The 18554-nt window shown below is 33.9% G+C and overlaps 1 protein-coding gene across 1 annotated transcript; it reads right to left on the bottom strand.

Annotated features, from left to right (window-relative positions):
• Positions 1-1102: 1102 nt before the first annotated feature.
• Positions 1103-7446, bottom strand: LOC126722817 (S-norcoclaurine synthase 1-like). The gene is made up of 3 exons (XM_050425958.1): positions 7201-7446; positions 1215-1462; positions 1103-1148 (listed from the first exon to the last, which is right to left on the bottom strand). The coding sequence occupies exons 1-3, from the start codon at positions 7444-7446 to the stop codon at positions 1103-1105; spliced, it is 540 nt and encodes a 179-aa protein (XP_050281915.1).
• Between the last annotated feature and the right edge of the window lie 11108 nt (positions 7447-18554).

The raw sequence follows: 18554 nt of genomic DNA, 5'->3' as shown, positions 1-18554 counted from the left end.
AGAATCATTTAATGAATAAGACAACTATTTATTATTATGTGAGTTTCATTTAACTCGGCAGGTTAACTCAATTGGTAAAGTCTCTAATGGTTGAAAAAAATATAAAGTTCAATCCTCACCTACACCAAACAACTTATTGATGTTTTGTTCTGATAATAAAGAGCTATCATCAGAAACGAACGGCATAAGTTGAAACTCTCTCTCAAAAAAAAAAATCTGTAAGTAAAATTTCTTATAATTGAATAAGGGATTTGGATTCAAATTTCACTTGCACCAAAAAAAAAGATTCATTAGATTCTTGAATTAATTGTAAAGTATAATTATATATATATATATATATATATATATATATAAAAGACCTTCTACCCAAGGTTCTCAGAACCTGACCGAATCGGGAGGTCAGACCATGAAAATTAAGAACCGAGATAAAAACCAGTTTTTTAAGCATAAAGAACTGAATTTTTTGTTAATTCCGTGAACCCCTAAAACCTAGGTTGGACCGCACGAACTGGTGAGAACCGTGCGGTCCAACACCTAAGCAATTTTAAAAATTAGAAAAAAAAAAAAAAAAAAAAAAAAAAAACAATAACAACAACAACAACAACAACTTAACACAATTTTATTCTACTTAATTAAATTATTCATCTCTTATAAGGAATAAAAAAAATATAATTAAAATTCTTCAAAGATATTCAACTTTACTTCAAAAATTAATAATAAATTTTAATGTTTTCATGGTTATTATTTTATTTTATTAACTTTCTTATTTAATTATTAAATTATTAAATATATGCTTGAAAATCATTAAATTTTCCTCACATATATAAATATATTGTCAATTTTTCTAGTTTTATAAATTTAAAATCTATATTTAGGCTTTAATTAATTATGACGTCATCACGGTTCGATCCCGGTTCAACCTCGATTCGACCTCAAAAACCTTGAACCTCTCCCTTTTATGGTTCAATGAACAATCTGGATCTGAAAACCTTGCTTCTAGGTTAGAATATCCTAGACATTTTAGGAATACTGTTAATAATATAGACAACACTTTGGGAAAAGAAAATCCACTTCACCCATGATGACTTCGATAAATTAATGCTTAAGCTAGCATCCCATCATGTGAGCATATTGCTAGGTGTCTATATCTATATGCATGAATCATAATTGTAGGTATATCAATTGGTCAATCTTATGACTCAGTTGGAATTTACCTGAACTCTTGAGGGTTTTCTGGCCAGAAATTCAAATTTCGATTTTGAAAGGGAAGAGTTTTGAGGAAGAGCATGTCATTCCACGGTAGCTTTTGTTTCACAGAAGTTACAAATGCTTGACCATAACCTTCTAGACTTACTGGTTTCTGAGCACAACGTTTCTTCTCTTGCAAAGGAAGGTCAAAGAACTTTTGAGCTTGCTCTCTCATGTTGCTTAGTGATTCATCAAAAACTCCGTGGTTTATTATCTGCAAGATTAAGGAATAAACAAACTATTGAATCATGTTTAAAGTTTAGCAATGATTAGTACATTCAGTGTTTTAACCCCAGTAAACATCATCATATATGATTGGACTTGTAATGATGCATTATTAATACTCAAAAAATTGACTTGTTTGGATCTTTCCTGAAATTGAAATTTGTCTTAATGTGGCTATGGATAGAGTTAAGTGATATTCATTTCTTACTAGCACATGTAACACACATGGTGGGTCTCACCATATTGACATCTCTTACTAGTTAGTATATAAGTGGAAGAAATATTACATTTATTATTTTGTTTTATATTTTTGACCAGAACTCTTATTTTTTAAATAGAAAAAAAAAAAAAAAAAAAAAAAAAAAAAGGAGGAAGAAGAGAGCTTGGGCATGTGAGTTTATTGTTTCCGGCTCTCTGATCCACTTGAACCCTATTCATGAATAATGTGGAATCATGCACATAATTAATGGGATATATCAAAGTTTGAACTCTCAACTTCAAACACATAAGGTAAAGAGTTGGTAGACTTCTTACCACTAAAGCATCTCCACAGGTGGTGCTTACTATATAATTACCCTCATAATAATAATAATAATAATAATAATAAGTAATTACTTTTGACTCAGCCAACAAGCTTTCGATTCTTTTTGACTCTATTATATTGAAAAATCAAATTAGCATAACTGAAGGAGGCAAAAAGGCTTATTATCTTGGCAAACGGTAAGGAATTATGGCTAACAAATTTTCAGTCAGAAGACCTTCATGTCATGAATGCATTCCTTGTCTACTATTTTACTCTCTTTTTTTTTTTTTTTTTTTTTTTTTTTTTTTTTTTTTTTTTTTTTTTTCTTTTTTTGAAAAATATGAAAAACTATCAGTCAAAGTGCAATAAAATTTTCTTTAAAAAAAAATACTTTTAAAACACTCTCCCTTCGATCAATTTAATTTACAATTATTCTGAGAGATTTAAGATAGCTGCACAAAAACTCTGGCTTGTCTCTATCATATGCTTGTAATTTATACATATCTTCTTGACTGAAATTTTCCTTTCTATCCTTACTCGTCATGCAGCCATGATGGTGTTTTTTTATCTATTATCTATTACTTCATTTAGAAGAAAAAAACAAAACAAAAGGCAAGCAAAATATTTTATTATTTCATAAATTAGACTTTATGCATGCATGGTTTACTAGGAACTGCTTTCTCAATTGTTTAGTAATATCCTAAAGTGCCAGTGTACATTGAATTTTGAAATTATGTTAACTAGCTACTTGTGGGGCTCGAGAATTTATGATCCCGGCCCACTTCATAATAGGGCCCAAGATCCAAATCAAGGAGAATGATTTCCGAAAACGCGAAGTAAAAATCCAAAAAAGGCCCAGATATATGGCCGAGGACGATCTTATGCTCAGCACCTCACAATACGCTTGAAGAAAAGGACAAACTCAGTACAGGGGCAGTACAAGGGAGAAAGCTGCCAACACCGTAGTATGGAACCCTGCATCTGACAAGCCCATACTCCAGACCATGCTATTTAACTTTTCCCAACCACCCCCAACTGCTCCGATGTATGGATTGATAGGACGGGTCTGTACCCCAAAAAAGCAAAACTTACACGTGGACAATAAACGGGAAGTAAGCACTAGTATAAAAGGGAAAGAGAGCCAAGGAAGGGAGGACCCCTGGGAAGGAGGAAAAAATCCTACAAAAGAGAGAAGGGGAAGGATACTTTATTCCTCGGACTACGTCCGAGGACTTAAAACCTACAAGCCGCATCAATGTAAGGCTTAGCTATTCAAGCCAAGCCCACACTTGTATAAGCTTTCATAAAAATTACGACCAGACCGCTGTCCGGTGACCAAGGTCCAGCCTTTTAAGCCCACACTCTACAAATTATATTGTTCGGGCCCTTTACATACGAGCCCAATGTCATTCTTGGGTTGTTAATAATCGTGTCCCTACAATTGGCGTCGTTTGTGGGAAGGCTTGCGCGTTGGCACAGGTGACGGTGGAGTCAAGCTTCTATCAAGCAAGGGTTTGTGAAAGTTTCTTCATTTCCAGCAACACGCTGTTGTTATTCCAACATAAATTTCTGCTAGGAGCTACGCCTGGCAGTGTCAATGGCACGAGCAGCTCTAGGGGCTTCCAACATCAAGCTAACGCCCCCCCCCACCTTGGTCGAGGGGCTAATCTTCGAAAAATAAAAGAAAAAATACAAGTTTTGGACAGAACCAAGGCCTTGTATGGTTCTCGGACTCAAGCCTCTGGGGAAACCAACTACTTAAAAGAAAAAATACAAGTTTTGGACAGAACCAAGACCTTGTATGATCCTCGGACTCAAGCCTCTGGGGAAACCAACTACTTAAACGAAAAAATACAAGTTTTGGACAGAATCAAGGCCTTGTATGGTCCTCGGACTCAAGCCTATTGGGAAACCAACTACTTAAAAGAAAAAATACAAGTTTTGGACAGAACCAAGGCCTTGTATGGTCCTCGAACTCAAGCCTATGGGGAAACCAACTACTTAAAAGAAAAAATACAAGTTTTGGACAGAACCAAGGCCTTGTATGGTCCTCGGACTCAAGCCTCTAGGGAAACCAACTACTTAAAAGAAAAAATACAAGTTTTGGACAGAACCAAGGCCTTGTATGGTCCTCGGACTCAAGCCTCTGGGGAAACCAACTACTTAAAAGAAAAAATACAAGTTTTGGACAGAACCAAGGCCTTGTATGGTCCTCGGACTCAAGCCTCTGGGGAAACCAACTACTTAAAAGAAAAAATACAAGTTTTGGACAGAACCAAGGCCTTGTATGGTCCTCGGACTCGAGCCTATGGGGAAACCAACTACTTAAAAGAAAAAATACAAGTTTTGGACAAAACCAAGGCCTTGTATAGTCCTCAGACTCAAGCCTATGGGAAAACCAACTACTTAAAAGAAAAAATTCAAGTTTTGGACAGAACCAAGGCCTTGTATGGTCCTCGGACTCAAGCTTATGGAAAAACCAACTACCTGAAAGAAAAAATAAAGGTTCTGGACATAACCTGGACATTGTATGGCCTTTAGACTCTACCCCATGGAGGGGTTACCCATTTGTAGTCGGGTTAATCCCTAGACCGAATGGAATCCCCAGTTTATCTTCGAATTCTCAATACCAAGGGAACTAATGCAATTATGATGGGGCCAGGCGTTATCAAGAACACGGCCAAAGTCCCTCCCTACTCGGCAACCCTCTCGGATGGTTTATTTTGAGTTTCTCATTCTCGGACGGCTGCCTCACACGCATTACGAAGCACTCAGCTGTTATCTCGGTTAGTCTCATAAGTTTAATCTACTGTGGGTTAGCATTATTATATTTGATAATGTTGATAAGTTCAAATTAATAGCTTTTTGTTACGAGGTTTCCTGCCCTAAGTATCATTAAAGGAAAATACACATGTAGTACACCCATTCACAAAGTAATTGCTGCAGAAAATAAAAGTATTTAGAAGGAAACAGATTCATCTTTTATTAAGACAAAGAAATAGTACAACGTACAATGAAAGAGCTTGAATAAGCTTATACTAAAAACTAACTACATAAGCAAAAAGAAAAGATACAAGGGAATGAAGAAAAAGCAGAGGAAGAGGTGCAGAGAACCTAATGTGAGGCTAGCACCTTTGAAGAAAAGGTGCAGGGAGCGGAGTATTCGTAGGTGGCCACACAGGAAGTTGATAAGCCTCCATGTTAGCCACGCTCGCGATAGAGCAGATGGCGCTAACGACGGAAAACCTTACTGCTGTCGCACCAAGAATCTGATGCGACCATTGCCTGCTTCGGATTTTGACTAAAAGAGGTAGAGATATCACCCCCACCTTGTGAAAACGGAGGATTGTCTTGAGTTTGTGTCTCCCCCGTCCAGACCGCACCACCTTGAGTCTCGGAAGAATCCGATGCATCTGGAACAGGTGTGGTTCCTTCACCCTCACCCGCGCCTCAAACATATTGCTCTAAGGGTGGATTGCACTGGAGATGAAGACTGTGAGTATGGATGAAGGATTATGAATTTGGAGGGGCCGAGGGGTTTATATGTAAAGGGAGTAACCTCCTATCCTACCTGTATAAAGGGCAAATTGGCGGCATTTACTTTATGCAGGTTTCCAAGAAATGCTACAGACCAGACAATTTTGGCTCAATTTCCAACACCGTCTGCAACCATAAGATTTGAATATCCTCGTGAAGGCGCGCCTTGAGCACTGAAACGTCGAGGACGCCGCGTGAGTAAATCTAGAGGGATGTCTCATAATTCGACGCACCTCCCATGCACATGGAAAAACACCAACATCAATAAAGTGCAGAATTGGGCAAGCCATGGTTTGAGCCCGACATCACCAAAACCCCCCTCCCCAACCAGGAGGTCGGGCAGCAGGATTTTGAGGGGCTATTGTAAGGCCCGAGAATTTGTGGTCCCGGCCCACTTCATAACAGGGCCCAAGATCCAAACCAAGGAGAATGATTTCCAAAGATGCGAAGTAAAAATCCAAAAAAGGCCCAGATATATGGCCGAGGACGATCTTATGCTCGGCACCTCACAATACGCTTGAAGAAAATGACAAACTCAGTACAGGGGCAGTACAAGGGAGAAAGCTACCAACACCGTAGTATGGAACCCTACATCTGACAGGCCCATACTCCAGACCATGCTATTTAACTTTTCCCAACCACCCCCAACCGCTCCAATGTATGGATTGATAGGACGGGTCTGTACCCCAAAAAAGCAAAACTTACACGTGGACAATAAACGGGAAGTAAGCACTAGTATAAAAGGGAAAGAGAGCCAAGGGAGGGGGGACCCCCGGGAAGGAGGAAAAAATCCTACAAAAGGGAGAAGGGGAAGGATACTTTGCTCCTCGGACGTAGTCCGAGGACTTAAACCCTACAAGCCGCATCGATGTAAGGCTTAGCTATTCAAGCCAAGCCCACACTTGTATAAGCTTCCATAAAAATTACGACCAGACCGCTGTCCGGTGACCAAGGTCCAGCCTTTCAAGCCCACACTCTACAAATTATATGGTTTGGGCCCTTTACATACGAGCCCAATGTCATTCTTGAGTCGTTAGTAATCGTGTCCCTACACTACTTAATTAGATATATATATATATATATATATATATATGGAAAACAAAGAATAATAATATAATTAAAGATTGCATCTTAATGAACTGTAAGATGAACTCTGCACAGTGCACTTGAAAACAAACATAACCTATTTGAGCCACATATATAAGTTACATTCTATTTAAGCCACATATACAAGTCATAATCATTATCACTTTGTTGGACATCTGATTTGTCTTCAAGAGCCCTTGAAGTTCTTGCGACCTATTTCATATCATAGAAAGTTGCTTTTAAGAAGAAAGCATGGTCTTTTGAAACTCATTAATTAGTAAAGAATTTTGAGAATAAAGATAAGAGAAGAAGAAAGAGAGAGTGCAATTATAGAAGGTGAATTTTGATCAATAGGAAGAGCTTCATTAGTTTATGAACAACAAAAGCCATAAACAAGCATGTTTTGATTAGAAATATCTAAGCAAAATATTCCTCAAGATCATATTTTTCTAAGGTAATGAAGGAAAATGAAAGAAAGCTGTATATATTACCTAATGTTCTGATATTATAAGAAGAAGAAGAAGAAAAAAGAACAACAACAAAAAAGAAGTACTAGTGCCTAATGTTTTTGTATTAATTACCTGAAAAACTCCCCATTCTTGACATGCAGAGTGAAGCCTTTGGAGCTCTTTTTCATGGAATTCTGGGTTGACCAACTTGTTTACATCAATCAAAGGTACACGAAGAGAAGGATTGGAAGGAGTTATCTGGTCCAAGTCATCCCTTACATATCTAAGTGGCACCTTATCAAGCCTTTGGATTGCAAGCTCTTGAACACTTGGAACTGGTAGAGACCATTCAAGGCTCTCTGAAGGTGTCAAAGCCATTACTCAAACTCTTTTGGTTTTTGTTTAATGAACTAGATATTGTGCTATAGTCTTAGAGGAGAATTATTAGGTCCACCAGGAAAACTATTGACGTGGTCCTCCTAACCAATAGAATGTTATTATTTATGTAAATGTAATATCATCTGGTAAATTTTATTTTTTATTCCTTATACTAATTAGGAACATTTGCATAGATGGTATTATCTCATTGGTCAAGAAAGACCACATCAGCAATCCTGTTAGTGTAAATAATAATTTCTCATAGTCTTCAAAACCCTTACCAAAAATTAAGAAAGAGAGTGTTGTTTTTGGCTTTTTTTTTTTTTTTTTTATTAATTACCTATTTTGGTGTCATAATGAGGTTTGAGAATATTAAGAACCCCGCATGTTGTTTAAGATGAAATGTTTACTTTGAATAAATTGCTTCAAAAGTTTCTACTAGAGGAGTTGAATATTGAATAATCAGCTATAGGTTATAAAGGTCAAAGACCTTATAACTGAGTTGGCATCTCTCCGTGCACAAAATGCTTAGGGTCTAGGAGGGAAAGGATTCGAGCTGCGAGGTTAACAGCATAATGTAATTATCTCTATGTGAAGGAAAAAAAAAAATGCTATAGGCTATAAAGTATGGACTTGTCTAAAACTAATTAGTGTTCATATTATTGTTGTGGACTAGAAAGATTTCACATTCTCTCTTCAACAACAAAATAAAAAATCATATCATTGCTGTGATGAAACAAAAGGAAACAAAAACATGTATAGTTGTGATTCTTTTATCTCAAGTTTAGTAATCCTACATTCAAAAAAAAAAAAAAATTAGCAATCCTTTTTATTTAAAAATAAAATCAATAATCCTTAAAAAAAAAATTTAATGCAGAAAAAAAAATTTCTCCATTTGATAAATTCATTTTATGATATAGATTAAATATTACAAATATAAATATGTACTAAATGTATTATAATATTACTAAATATTCAATATAATTTAAATCAAATCTTGTATTTGTGTAACGTTTTCTTTATATGGAAAACAAATGTTCAAATCTCTCTTCTACTTGTTATAATAATTGATTATAAAATAAATAACACTAATAAGTGTTGTATCATTTAAGAGTTTAAATGATGTGGTATTTTGTATAATTAATCTTGAAATTGACTCTCTTCATTTTAAGTGAAATTAAGAGGATCATGTTCCTCAAATGCACTTATTAGACTTTTATTTTAGGAAGTATGAAATGGATTATGACAATTAAAAGAATTTTTTTCTAGTGCAATCAATTTTAATTGCAGCGATAATTAAGATAACAAGAATTAATATTGTTAAGCTAATAATAAAATCAAAAAGCAGTACAAAAATCCTATAATAAAAGTCATTTTGAAACTATAAAATGCCTTAGCAGAATAAAAGTCTTTTTTGTTTATGGAAAAGTAAAGAGTCTTTTTGAAACGTTTTTCCTTTAAATCCATCCACCTCTTTAAGCCCAAAGACAAAATAAATAAATAATAATAATAACAACAACAACAACAACCATCCACCCCTTACGCATAGATAGCATAGTTCATTTTCTAAACGAATTTAAAAGATTTCTTTATTTTTATTTACATTTTAAAGCTCATGTACAAGATCCCTAGCTATATTATAATTTTTTTGTTGGAGTCTTGTGGGTCCAACTATGGTGGAAACACAAGAATAAATAGAGTAAGTATTGTAGGAGACGTATGTCTCAATGACATGTGGGTCCCACGTGTCATTGAGACATACATCTCATACAAGAATTTTTCCAACAAATATTACTAAAAATATTAGAACCTATGAACCTAAGAAGAAACTAGCCTCATGTCTCTCTTTTTTTCTTTTTTTGCCCTGAATCTTAAGACATGGTTTAAAAAGTATTTATTATATATTAAAAAAAGTAAATAATGTTTAGAGTAAATAGATCTTGACAAGAAGATAATATTAAAAACGATTTTTTTCTTTTTTTTTTTGAGAATGATTTAAAAACAATTTTAAAGTAAGATTTTTTTTTTTTTTTTTTGGGAGATAAAAGATAGATATAAAGTAAGAGATGTTAGTTGCAAGCTTTTATATTTAATGGACCAAAATAACAAAGAACCAAAACTTGAGGGACCAAAAAGTATTATAACTTTTTTTATGAGAAACATAGAGGCAAACTTCATTAAAAAAATAAAAAGTATTAGAACCTAATTAAAAACTTTTGCATTGATGTTATTGAATTATAAGCTAGTGTCATTATACCCAGTTGTCCTAGATGAGAAAATGTCTTTTGAAGTGTCATGATTGGCTGATCTCTTCCTCAACATGGATTAAAAAGGTAAGTATAAAATACACATTCATCTTGGATTTCAATTGTGACTTAAAAAAGGCAATAAGATGGTACTAATATTCCTTCACATTCATCTTGGATCACATCTTCCTATCTCTTCCCCCTCAAATTGAGTAATAATGATGATGGTGATGATGCATCATCACACCAAGGAATTCAAACATGTAACACTGTTGGTGAGATTTGAGTGCTAAGGATCCAAACTTGCAAGATAAATTACTTATTACTTCCTAGAATTCTGTTAGTTATTTCGTTTCTTGTGTTCAAAATAGGAACATATGAATCACTTTTTCTTCTGAACAAGCCAACAAGTAAAAAATTTACCGAGCTTGCAACTTCAGTGGAGACCACCGGAATAGTACTAACCCGCTCGGCAAGTAGAACGTTGTACACAACTATGGGACTCACTTGTTGCAAGCGAGATGGTGTATACACCTAAGACAAGGAATAATTTTCCGTTAACTTAACTCAATAATAATATGTAGAACTCCAAGGTTAAAAAAATAAATTAAATTAAAAAGGTTAAATTATGTTAAAAAGTATAAACAAGTCAACAAGTAAAATTTACTCGACTTTGTTTAAAAAAAAAAATTATTCCCTCCGTCCCAATTTGTTTACCCTATTTGAAAAGTTAAACTTTTTAAGAGAACATCATTTATTGTCTTGTCTGCCTTATAAAAATGTATAAGTTTACAAAACTACCCTTAAATAAATTTATTAGCTTTTTAAAAAAGACTTATTCTTAATGAGACAACTAAAAAGGTGCTAAAATTAAATTGATTTTTTAAAATATTAGTTAGTTTTCTTTTCAAATAGTTTTGAAAATAAAGTAGGGGTATAATAGAAATATTAATAAACTAATAATTTTTATTTTTAGAAACAGGATAATATTTTGGAATATCTCAAAATGGAATAGAGGACAAACAAATTGGGACGGAGGTAGTAGAAAAAAATACTAAGCTGACGACTTCAATGGAAACCATTGGAAGTGTACTAACCCACTAGGCAAGTAGGTCGCACGCATATGCGAGACCCACTTTTTGTATGAGTGATTATGTATACACCTGAAATAAGGTATAAATTTTGTTATCATGACTCAATAATAATATATAGAACTCCAAGATAAATAAAAAATTTTAAAACAAAGCTTAAGAATTCGTTTAGAATCTGTCTATTTTGTCGAAATTGAAATTTTTTTGCTAAAAGTACCGTAAGTATAAGTAAAAGTCGAAATATTACAGTGAAACTCATAAATAGTACCAAAAAATATAATAAGATTTATAAATAATAAAAAATTTAATTAAATAATAAAATAAATTGACATAAATAGTCTTTATCAAACAGAATCTAAAAAACATATAAAAACAACACAATCAGTAAAATTTACCAAGCTGCCGACGTCAATGGGTACCCCCAAAACTATACTAATCCACTCTAGATTATACTCCATCGGAGGTAGGTCCTAAAGCACAACTTTCCTTTTATTGTGTGAGTTTTCTCTCTAGAACAGACGACCCATACATAAAAGGGATGGGGTTGCTCGTTACTATGTGAGTTTTCTCTCTAGGAAAACTTCCCCCAGAACGTAGCACTGTCGTCCCTTCCCTGGAAGGTGAGTGTGTCCCTGGTAGTAACACGGTTACTGCTAGGCTAGTGGTTTTGCATTTTTAGGGACTTGGGAAACACTCTGTTAGCGCTTAGGACTCTGTTCTGGGCATGGATGACCTGACGAAACACTGGAGTTCCCTATCTCTCTCGGAGTTAAAGGGCCCTGGTCTACGTCTGAGGAGTGACCAAGCCATCACAGAGCATGGTATCGTTGCAAAATTCCTAACCAAACGTCCGTTAAATATAGAAGCCATCACTAATACTTTCACCCCGCTATGGAGAACCAAGTCAGGCTTCAAGATCAAAAATATTGGCGACCATCTCATCCTATTCTCGTTTGACAGTAAGTCTGATGTAGAACGAATCCTTTCCGCGGAGCCGTGGAGCTTCTACAAGCACATTATGGTTCTTACACGCTACGATAAGGACACCACGATCAAAGTTTCTGAACTGATAAAGGTTCCATTTTGGATCCAAATCTATGACATCCCATTACGCTTTAGGCACAAGGCGATTGCAGAACAAATCTGCTAGCCTTTAGGGGCGATCCTCCCCACTAATGAATCGATGGAGTTTGATGGTGGCAGCTTCATACGAGTCCGTGTGTTGCTAGATATTTCTCAGCCCCTCTGTAGAGGGTAGACTCATTACTCTGGAAGATGGTAAGAATCACTGGGTTTCTTTCAAATAAAGCCAATTAGATGGTTAAATAAATTCAACCTTACAACGAGTATCATGGTGGAGATCAGTTGTGGATATATAACTTACTTTAATTTATGCTAAAGAAAAAAAATTAACAAAAGCTTCAAAATAAATTTTACAAAAAAAGAAAAGAAATAAATTATAAAAGTTTCTATAAAAAAATTACATGGTTTCGGTTCTAAATACAATCCAATATAAAGGAAAATACAGATTTCATGTCCTCGTTGCATTATAATGAAAAATATCGAAAGCAAGAAATTACATCGAATAAAACCTAATCTACATATCTACATTCCTTAGACAAACTTGAGAGACTAAGTTATGAAGTAAAAAGGTGTTAGAGGTAGAATGACCAATATAAACCATCTATCTTTTCATCACACAATTACATTAAAACCTAGAAAATTCAGTAAAATAACATCCAATGCATTCAGCATTTACAACAAAGAGTGTTAGTCACTAATATATAAAAGGAAAATGAAAAAACAATCAAGTAATGCAACCTATCCTAAGATACATAGGTAATATTGAAATGCATGAAAATGCGTGAAAATGTAAAGAGATTAAAATGCACATCCTAAATGAAATTCCTACATGTTGTATGAGGAGGTGCCATGGTTTTCATTTAAAAGACAAATTTCATAGTTAATTTGGGATTTTGACCTTCTCAAGCAATTCCAAATCATTTCATGTGAATGTTTTCAAGTTACATAGGGAAAAATGCAGAAACCCATTTAATGTATAGGAAATCAAATGTTAATGATATGTACGAAAGAAAATCATATTATATTTTTAGTTTTTCATTATTTCATGTGACACAAAAATAAAATAACATGCTGGAAATTTCCTGATGTAAAGTCTGTACAACATCATTTCATGTGGTTCACCTCAAAATTTTGTTGAAACAAGAATTTTTTTTTAAAAAAATTCTAAACACACTGATTCACAAATCTAAGAAGATTAACCATAAAAAATAAAATAAAATAAAAAAAATAAATAAATAAAAAAATTAAAAAAAACCTCTAATCAAATGTAGGAGGCAGCTCATAGCAAAATAACATGAAACCTCATCCTAAAGATCATAATCTGACTTGACATATTCAAGTCGATGCCATGATTTAATGCATGTTATCATATATGATGAATGAACATATTAAAATACATGACAAGATGATGAAATAATTGGTTTTTTAGGTGTTTATCATTATGTCAAGGCACTAATTAGTTTTTTAGCGTAGGCGGGGATCGAACTTCAAGGCTCTTATTCGACCACAACAACAACAAACTTTACTAATTGAACTAATTAGAAGTTTGGAACCCACCAGTTTTCACCTATCCTAAAAAGACTAATAAATGTAATGATTACGATTGTCAACAACAAGCACAATTTCAATTTGTACTTATTGTTAAGTCAGGCCAGGTGAGGCGTCCATCTTTGACATTGGCGTATAAGCGCTGGAGGTTAGCCCTCCACAATGAGACTTTTCATTACAGGCAAATATCCAGGAAGGTGACGTGATATGAAGTAAAAGCACAACCAACTAAAACTGTTGAATTTTTGATAAACAATTAAGTAATAGTAGGTAAATATATGGACTCACAAATATTTTATAAAAACTTGGCCCCACAAGAAAATAACATTTTATAAAGACTTGGTTTCCAAAAGAAAATAATTTGACCCAGATATTCATATATCATATACATGACTGGTCTCTTTCTCCCTTTCCCAAATCACACTATTCATTTTTTTCATCTTTAACTTTTACTCTTTTAGCATTGGCTTCATTTGGAAAGCTTCATCAGCTTCTTCCCAAACCTTTTTTTTTTTTTTTTTTTTTTTTTTTTTTTTTTTTTGTTTTGTCCTTTACAAGTTGAAAGTTGAAACTCACTTTTCTTTTTTAGTTCCAACAACTCAAACAAAATTCTTTTTCGTTGGCTTACACAAACCCAGTCGCCCAGTACTCTTCACTTCACATATAGATTCTACTCCACAAAAAGATTCCTTGTACTCTTGTTTCAACTTTAGAATTTCAGATTCAAATCCAAACTAAATTATCTAATTAGTGACTCCAAATTGCATTTGTTATGGGTATCTATAGCTTCTTTGGATCAAATAAAGGAGTAAAGGAGGAATTATGCATATTGTTTCCCACCCCTAAGCATAGTATTCTTATTTGAAGGCACAAAACTCTTTATTCAAATCTTCCCCTTTTCAGTTCTATTTGTTTATCTTGTGGTTTATGATTTATTTCTCCAATTTATTTTTGTTTTCTTGTAAATATAGTTTAGTTTTGTTAATACTTATATTTATTTCTTTTTTATTATTGTTACACGTGACTGTAGCAAATTAGAAAACTTTGGTATACTCAATAGAGTTTAGAAATATGTGAAGCTTTCATATAAGACAATTTTGTAGAAATGAATTGTGTGTGTGTGTTGGGGGGGGGGGGGGGGGGGGGTGGGGGTGGACCGTGTGGTACTTTGAGTTTTTCTTAAATTGTGAATCAATGTGATAGTTTAGTCTCGACCCCCAAAGTAAAAATTCCGGTTCTGCCCCTAGTTTGGAGAGTACAATTTAATTAGAAGTTTAGCATGTCTGCAACCCATTTATTCACCCACCTTGCCCATTTAATATCTATATCTATATAATATTTAAAAAATAAGTGTATCATTTATTGTTGTTATATTTCTATTAAGCCACATCAATGGTCATGTTATCATTTTCTTTCCATATATATATATATATATATAATGCACTATACCTTTACACATATTCTCAAAATTAATTGTAATTACCAATAATAATAGGACCATCACTTTTAACTACTGTGACTTTACACATTCTTGAACCTAAATGTAACTTATAATAGAAAATACATGCAATGCAAACAAGTTGTGCAAAGACACCATTTATTTATTTTTAGGTTACACTTACCGGAAAAAAAAAAATTCATATTTCATCACTTAGAGAGCCATATGACATTTTCATCAACTTCCAGAAATAGAGATAACATATACCCACTTCAGTCCAATTTGGTCCATTTCGGTCTAATCAGGTCCACTTTGGTCCAATTCGGTCCACTTCTGTCCAATTCAGCCTACTTGGTTCATTTGGTCCAATTCGGTCCACTTTAATCCATTTTAGTCCAGTTTGGTTCATTCGGTCCATTTAGGTCCAACTCAGTCTAATTTAGTTCATTCATTCCAATTTGGTCTACTTTGGTTCATTTGGTCCAATTCAGTTTGGTCCACTTCAGTCCATTTTGGGTGAGTATAAATTAAAAATAAATAAAAAAATTTTATTTTTATGATCCCTATCTCTTAAAGTTGATGAAAATGACATTGTCATTTAAGCAAGAGCGAAACTAGATCCTTCAACTTGACCTTGAATACTAGTACTTCATTATTATATGGATATGAATACAATGGTAGAATGTGATTTTTTTTTTGGGTAAATATAAATTAAAAATATCTTTCTACACCAAATTACAGTGTTGTCATAATTCATATTTAATTAAAATGATTCTTTCATAAACCGGTTTGCAATGTGTAATCTGTTTTCATGATGAAGATGCTCTCTGTTACGTTATATCCAATGACAATACAAATTTAAGTTCTAAAATAGGGTCTTCTTCTTTCTTCTTTGATTTTTTCTTTTTTCTTTTTAATAAATCTAGAGACATAAGATTATTCATAATTTTTTCATGACCACTAACATAGTCTATTCAATGTTGTAATTTGGATATAATAATAGTAAAGTTGGTAGTTCAAATCTCACTTTTCCCTTCACTATTTAAAAAGTCGAACCCTGTGTGCATAACGAAATGTCATAGTAAGCAGTTTTACTCCAAATTTAATTTGGGGAGGCTGATTCCTGGACTCGAACTTGCGACATGTCACTATTTATTTTTCTTATCTTAAAAAAATGTGGTGTTGGTGATTGACCCAAATGAAAGTGATGTTGCTTTGATCACAATAGATCATGTCAAAAGTTGTGAAAAATAGTGTCTTAACAATGCTTTTTCCTTTTTCTTTTTTTCTTTTTTCGTGCATACTATGAAGACTTAATTCCCATTCCTTTAGCCAACCAAGGTCACTAGTGAGTTGTAACAAGCGGATGTGGATAGAGAAGATGTATGTCATCGGTGAAAACAAGGTGTTGGTGCAAACACAATAATAATAGAAATAACACAATGAGAAACTAAATAGTACTTCTGAATATTATTAATTCAATGAGAAAAATTACACAACACTATTTGAACTGAAGCGTGGCACTCGCTTTCTTTAAGGAGATTCAAGCCCTTGGTTGGCTAAACTTTGTAACTGGTGCAGATCGTCTCTGACTTATCTTTCTCATGATACAACAGCCCAACAAGCGTCATATGGCTAGAACAACCTCTGCATAAAGTATTCAAGCCCAAAGCTCCACCAGAAAGAACACCTTTCTTTGCCAAGAACCTCTCTATTTTTTTTTTTGTGTATATATATATATATATATATATATTTTTTTTTTTTTTTTTTGCAGTAACTTGGACTGGGTTTGAATGAGTCTATTCATTGGCTCAATGGGCCTCACGAAATTACTACCCAATTTATTCTGATTAATTAGGTCCATTATTCTGATGTAGTGGGTGTTACAAGATTAATTGTTGGATATTAATCTGATGGGCTAGAGTTACACAATTAATGGTGATAAGGAGTTTCTGATGAATGAAAAGGCCCAAACAGATAGTCCATTAAGTGGGTTAATGGGTCTTCATTTTCCATAATAAAAATGGAGTATTAATTTGGGCCATTTACTTACCAATGGATATGGTAATTACGCTGAATGGGCTGTCAAGTAGGAAGATCCAAGAGGCTAATTTATTTCCATTTTTTATACCTCCACCCTTCACCTCCCCCTCGCATACATATCTAGCCCAATATCTGAGACAATTTATGTTAGCCCATTAATCACCACAATTAAAAATAATAAAATAGTCTCTCTCATTTTCAATGTGGGATTAAACATTTTCACTAACTCCTTATCTTCCATATTCACTCCCATATCTTTACATTTATGTTGTAACATTTATCCATTTTAATTATTTAATATTAAAATGCTCCAACAATCCCCCACTCATTTTAATATTAAATTTTAGTTAAAGAGAGATTACCAGGCAAAGATGGGTCACTATGCCTCATGAAGGTGTGCTTTATATTGAACTTTCACTTAGTAAAACAACGATCTCAACTCCAAAGTCGTAGTGGTCTCCAACTTGAACTAGGAATGCTTTAGGGAAATTAAGCATCACTGCATACACATAACAACCCAGGTGTTGACATGAGCTTTTACAGCTAGCACTTTACAGCCGTGTGCTGATCCCGGTTTCATGAGTGTATTTGAGATTAAGTCCAAATCTCATAGGGAGCGGCCCCACCCCCACACTCACATAGGTGAAATTTTGTCAAGGGTGCTCCTGTAATTCTAACATCCCATTCATATGACCTACAAATTTCATTAAGAACTTTTTACTCAACCTCTCTACATTACAGGATAAATGCACTTACATCATAGGGATGAACAATTAAAAAATTATTTGCAAAATAAATAATTAAAAAAAATAAATAGTGCATTTCTTACGACCATCGTATGATTCGTTTTTCCCATTGAACCCAATTCTCAGGATCTCTAGTCCTTGGGTTGGGTATCCTCATACATGGCTCATAATTCTATGGACTTTAGTCCCATTCCCCTCGATGTATTCCAGACTCTATCTTTTGCCAAGGACTTGGTAAATGGATCTGCAAGATTATCATTAGATTTAATATAATCCACAGTTATGATGCCACTACTCAAATAAGATTGCACGGTACTGTGCTTTCTTCTTATAGGTCTGGATTTACTATTGTAGTAACGGTTTTTAACTCTACCAATTGCGGTAGTGCTATCACAATGAATTAATATAGGTGGAGTTGGCTTTTCCCAAAGTGGAATTTCATATAACAAATCTCTAAGCCAATTTAACTCTTCACTAGCTGAATCTAATGCTATTAATTTAGCTTCCATTGTTGAATTAGCAATTATTGTTTGTTTTTTAGATTTCCAACAAATAGCACCACTATCTAAGGTAAAAATATTACTAGTGGTATAGAGAGAATCACCTGACAAATTATTCCGATCGGCATCACTAAAAGCTTCAATCACAGCAGGGTACTTTTTATAAAATAAGCTATAACTTTTGGTACCAATTAAATATCTCATGACTCGCTCAATAGCTAGCCAATGATGTTTACTAAGCTTGCTAGTAATTCTGCTAAGCACTCCTATTGCATATGCAATGTCAGGTCTAGTACAATCAGTAGCATAACGCAAACTACCAATGATGCTAGTATAATCCTTTTGATTAAAAATCTCATCATCATTATTCACAGGAAATAAACGAACACTAGAATCAAAAGGAGTAGCTACAC

This window comes from Quercus robur, chromosome 4, assembly GCF_932294415.1.
Source record: "Quercus robur chromosome 4, dhQueRobu3.1, whole genome shotgun sequence".
In the NCBI taxonomy this organism is placed as follows: Eukaryota; Viridiplantae; Streptophyta; class Magnoliopsida; order Fagales; family Fagaceae; genus Quercus; species Quercus robur.
This window is presented reverse-complemented; position numbering and strand designations above follow the sequence as displayed.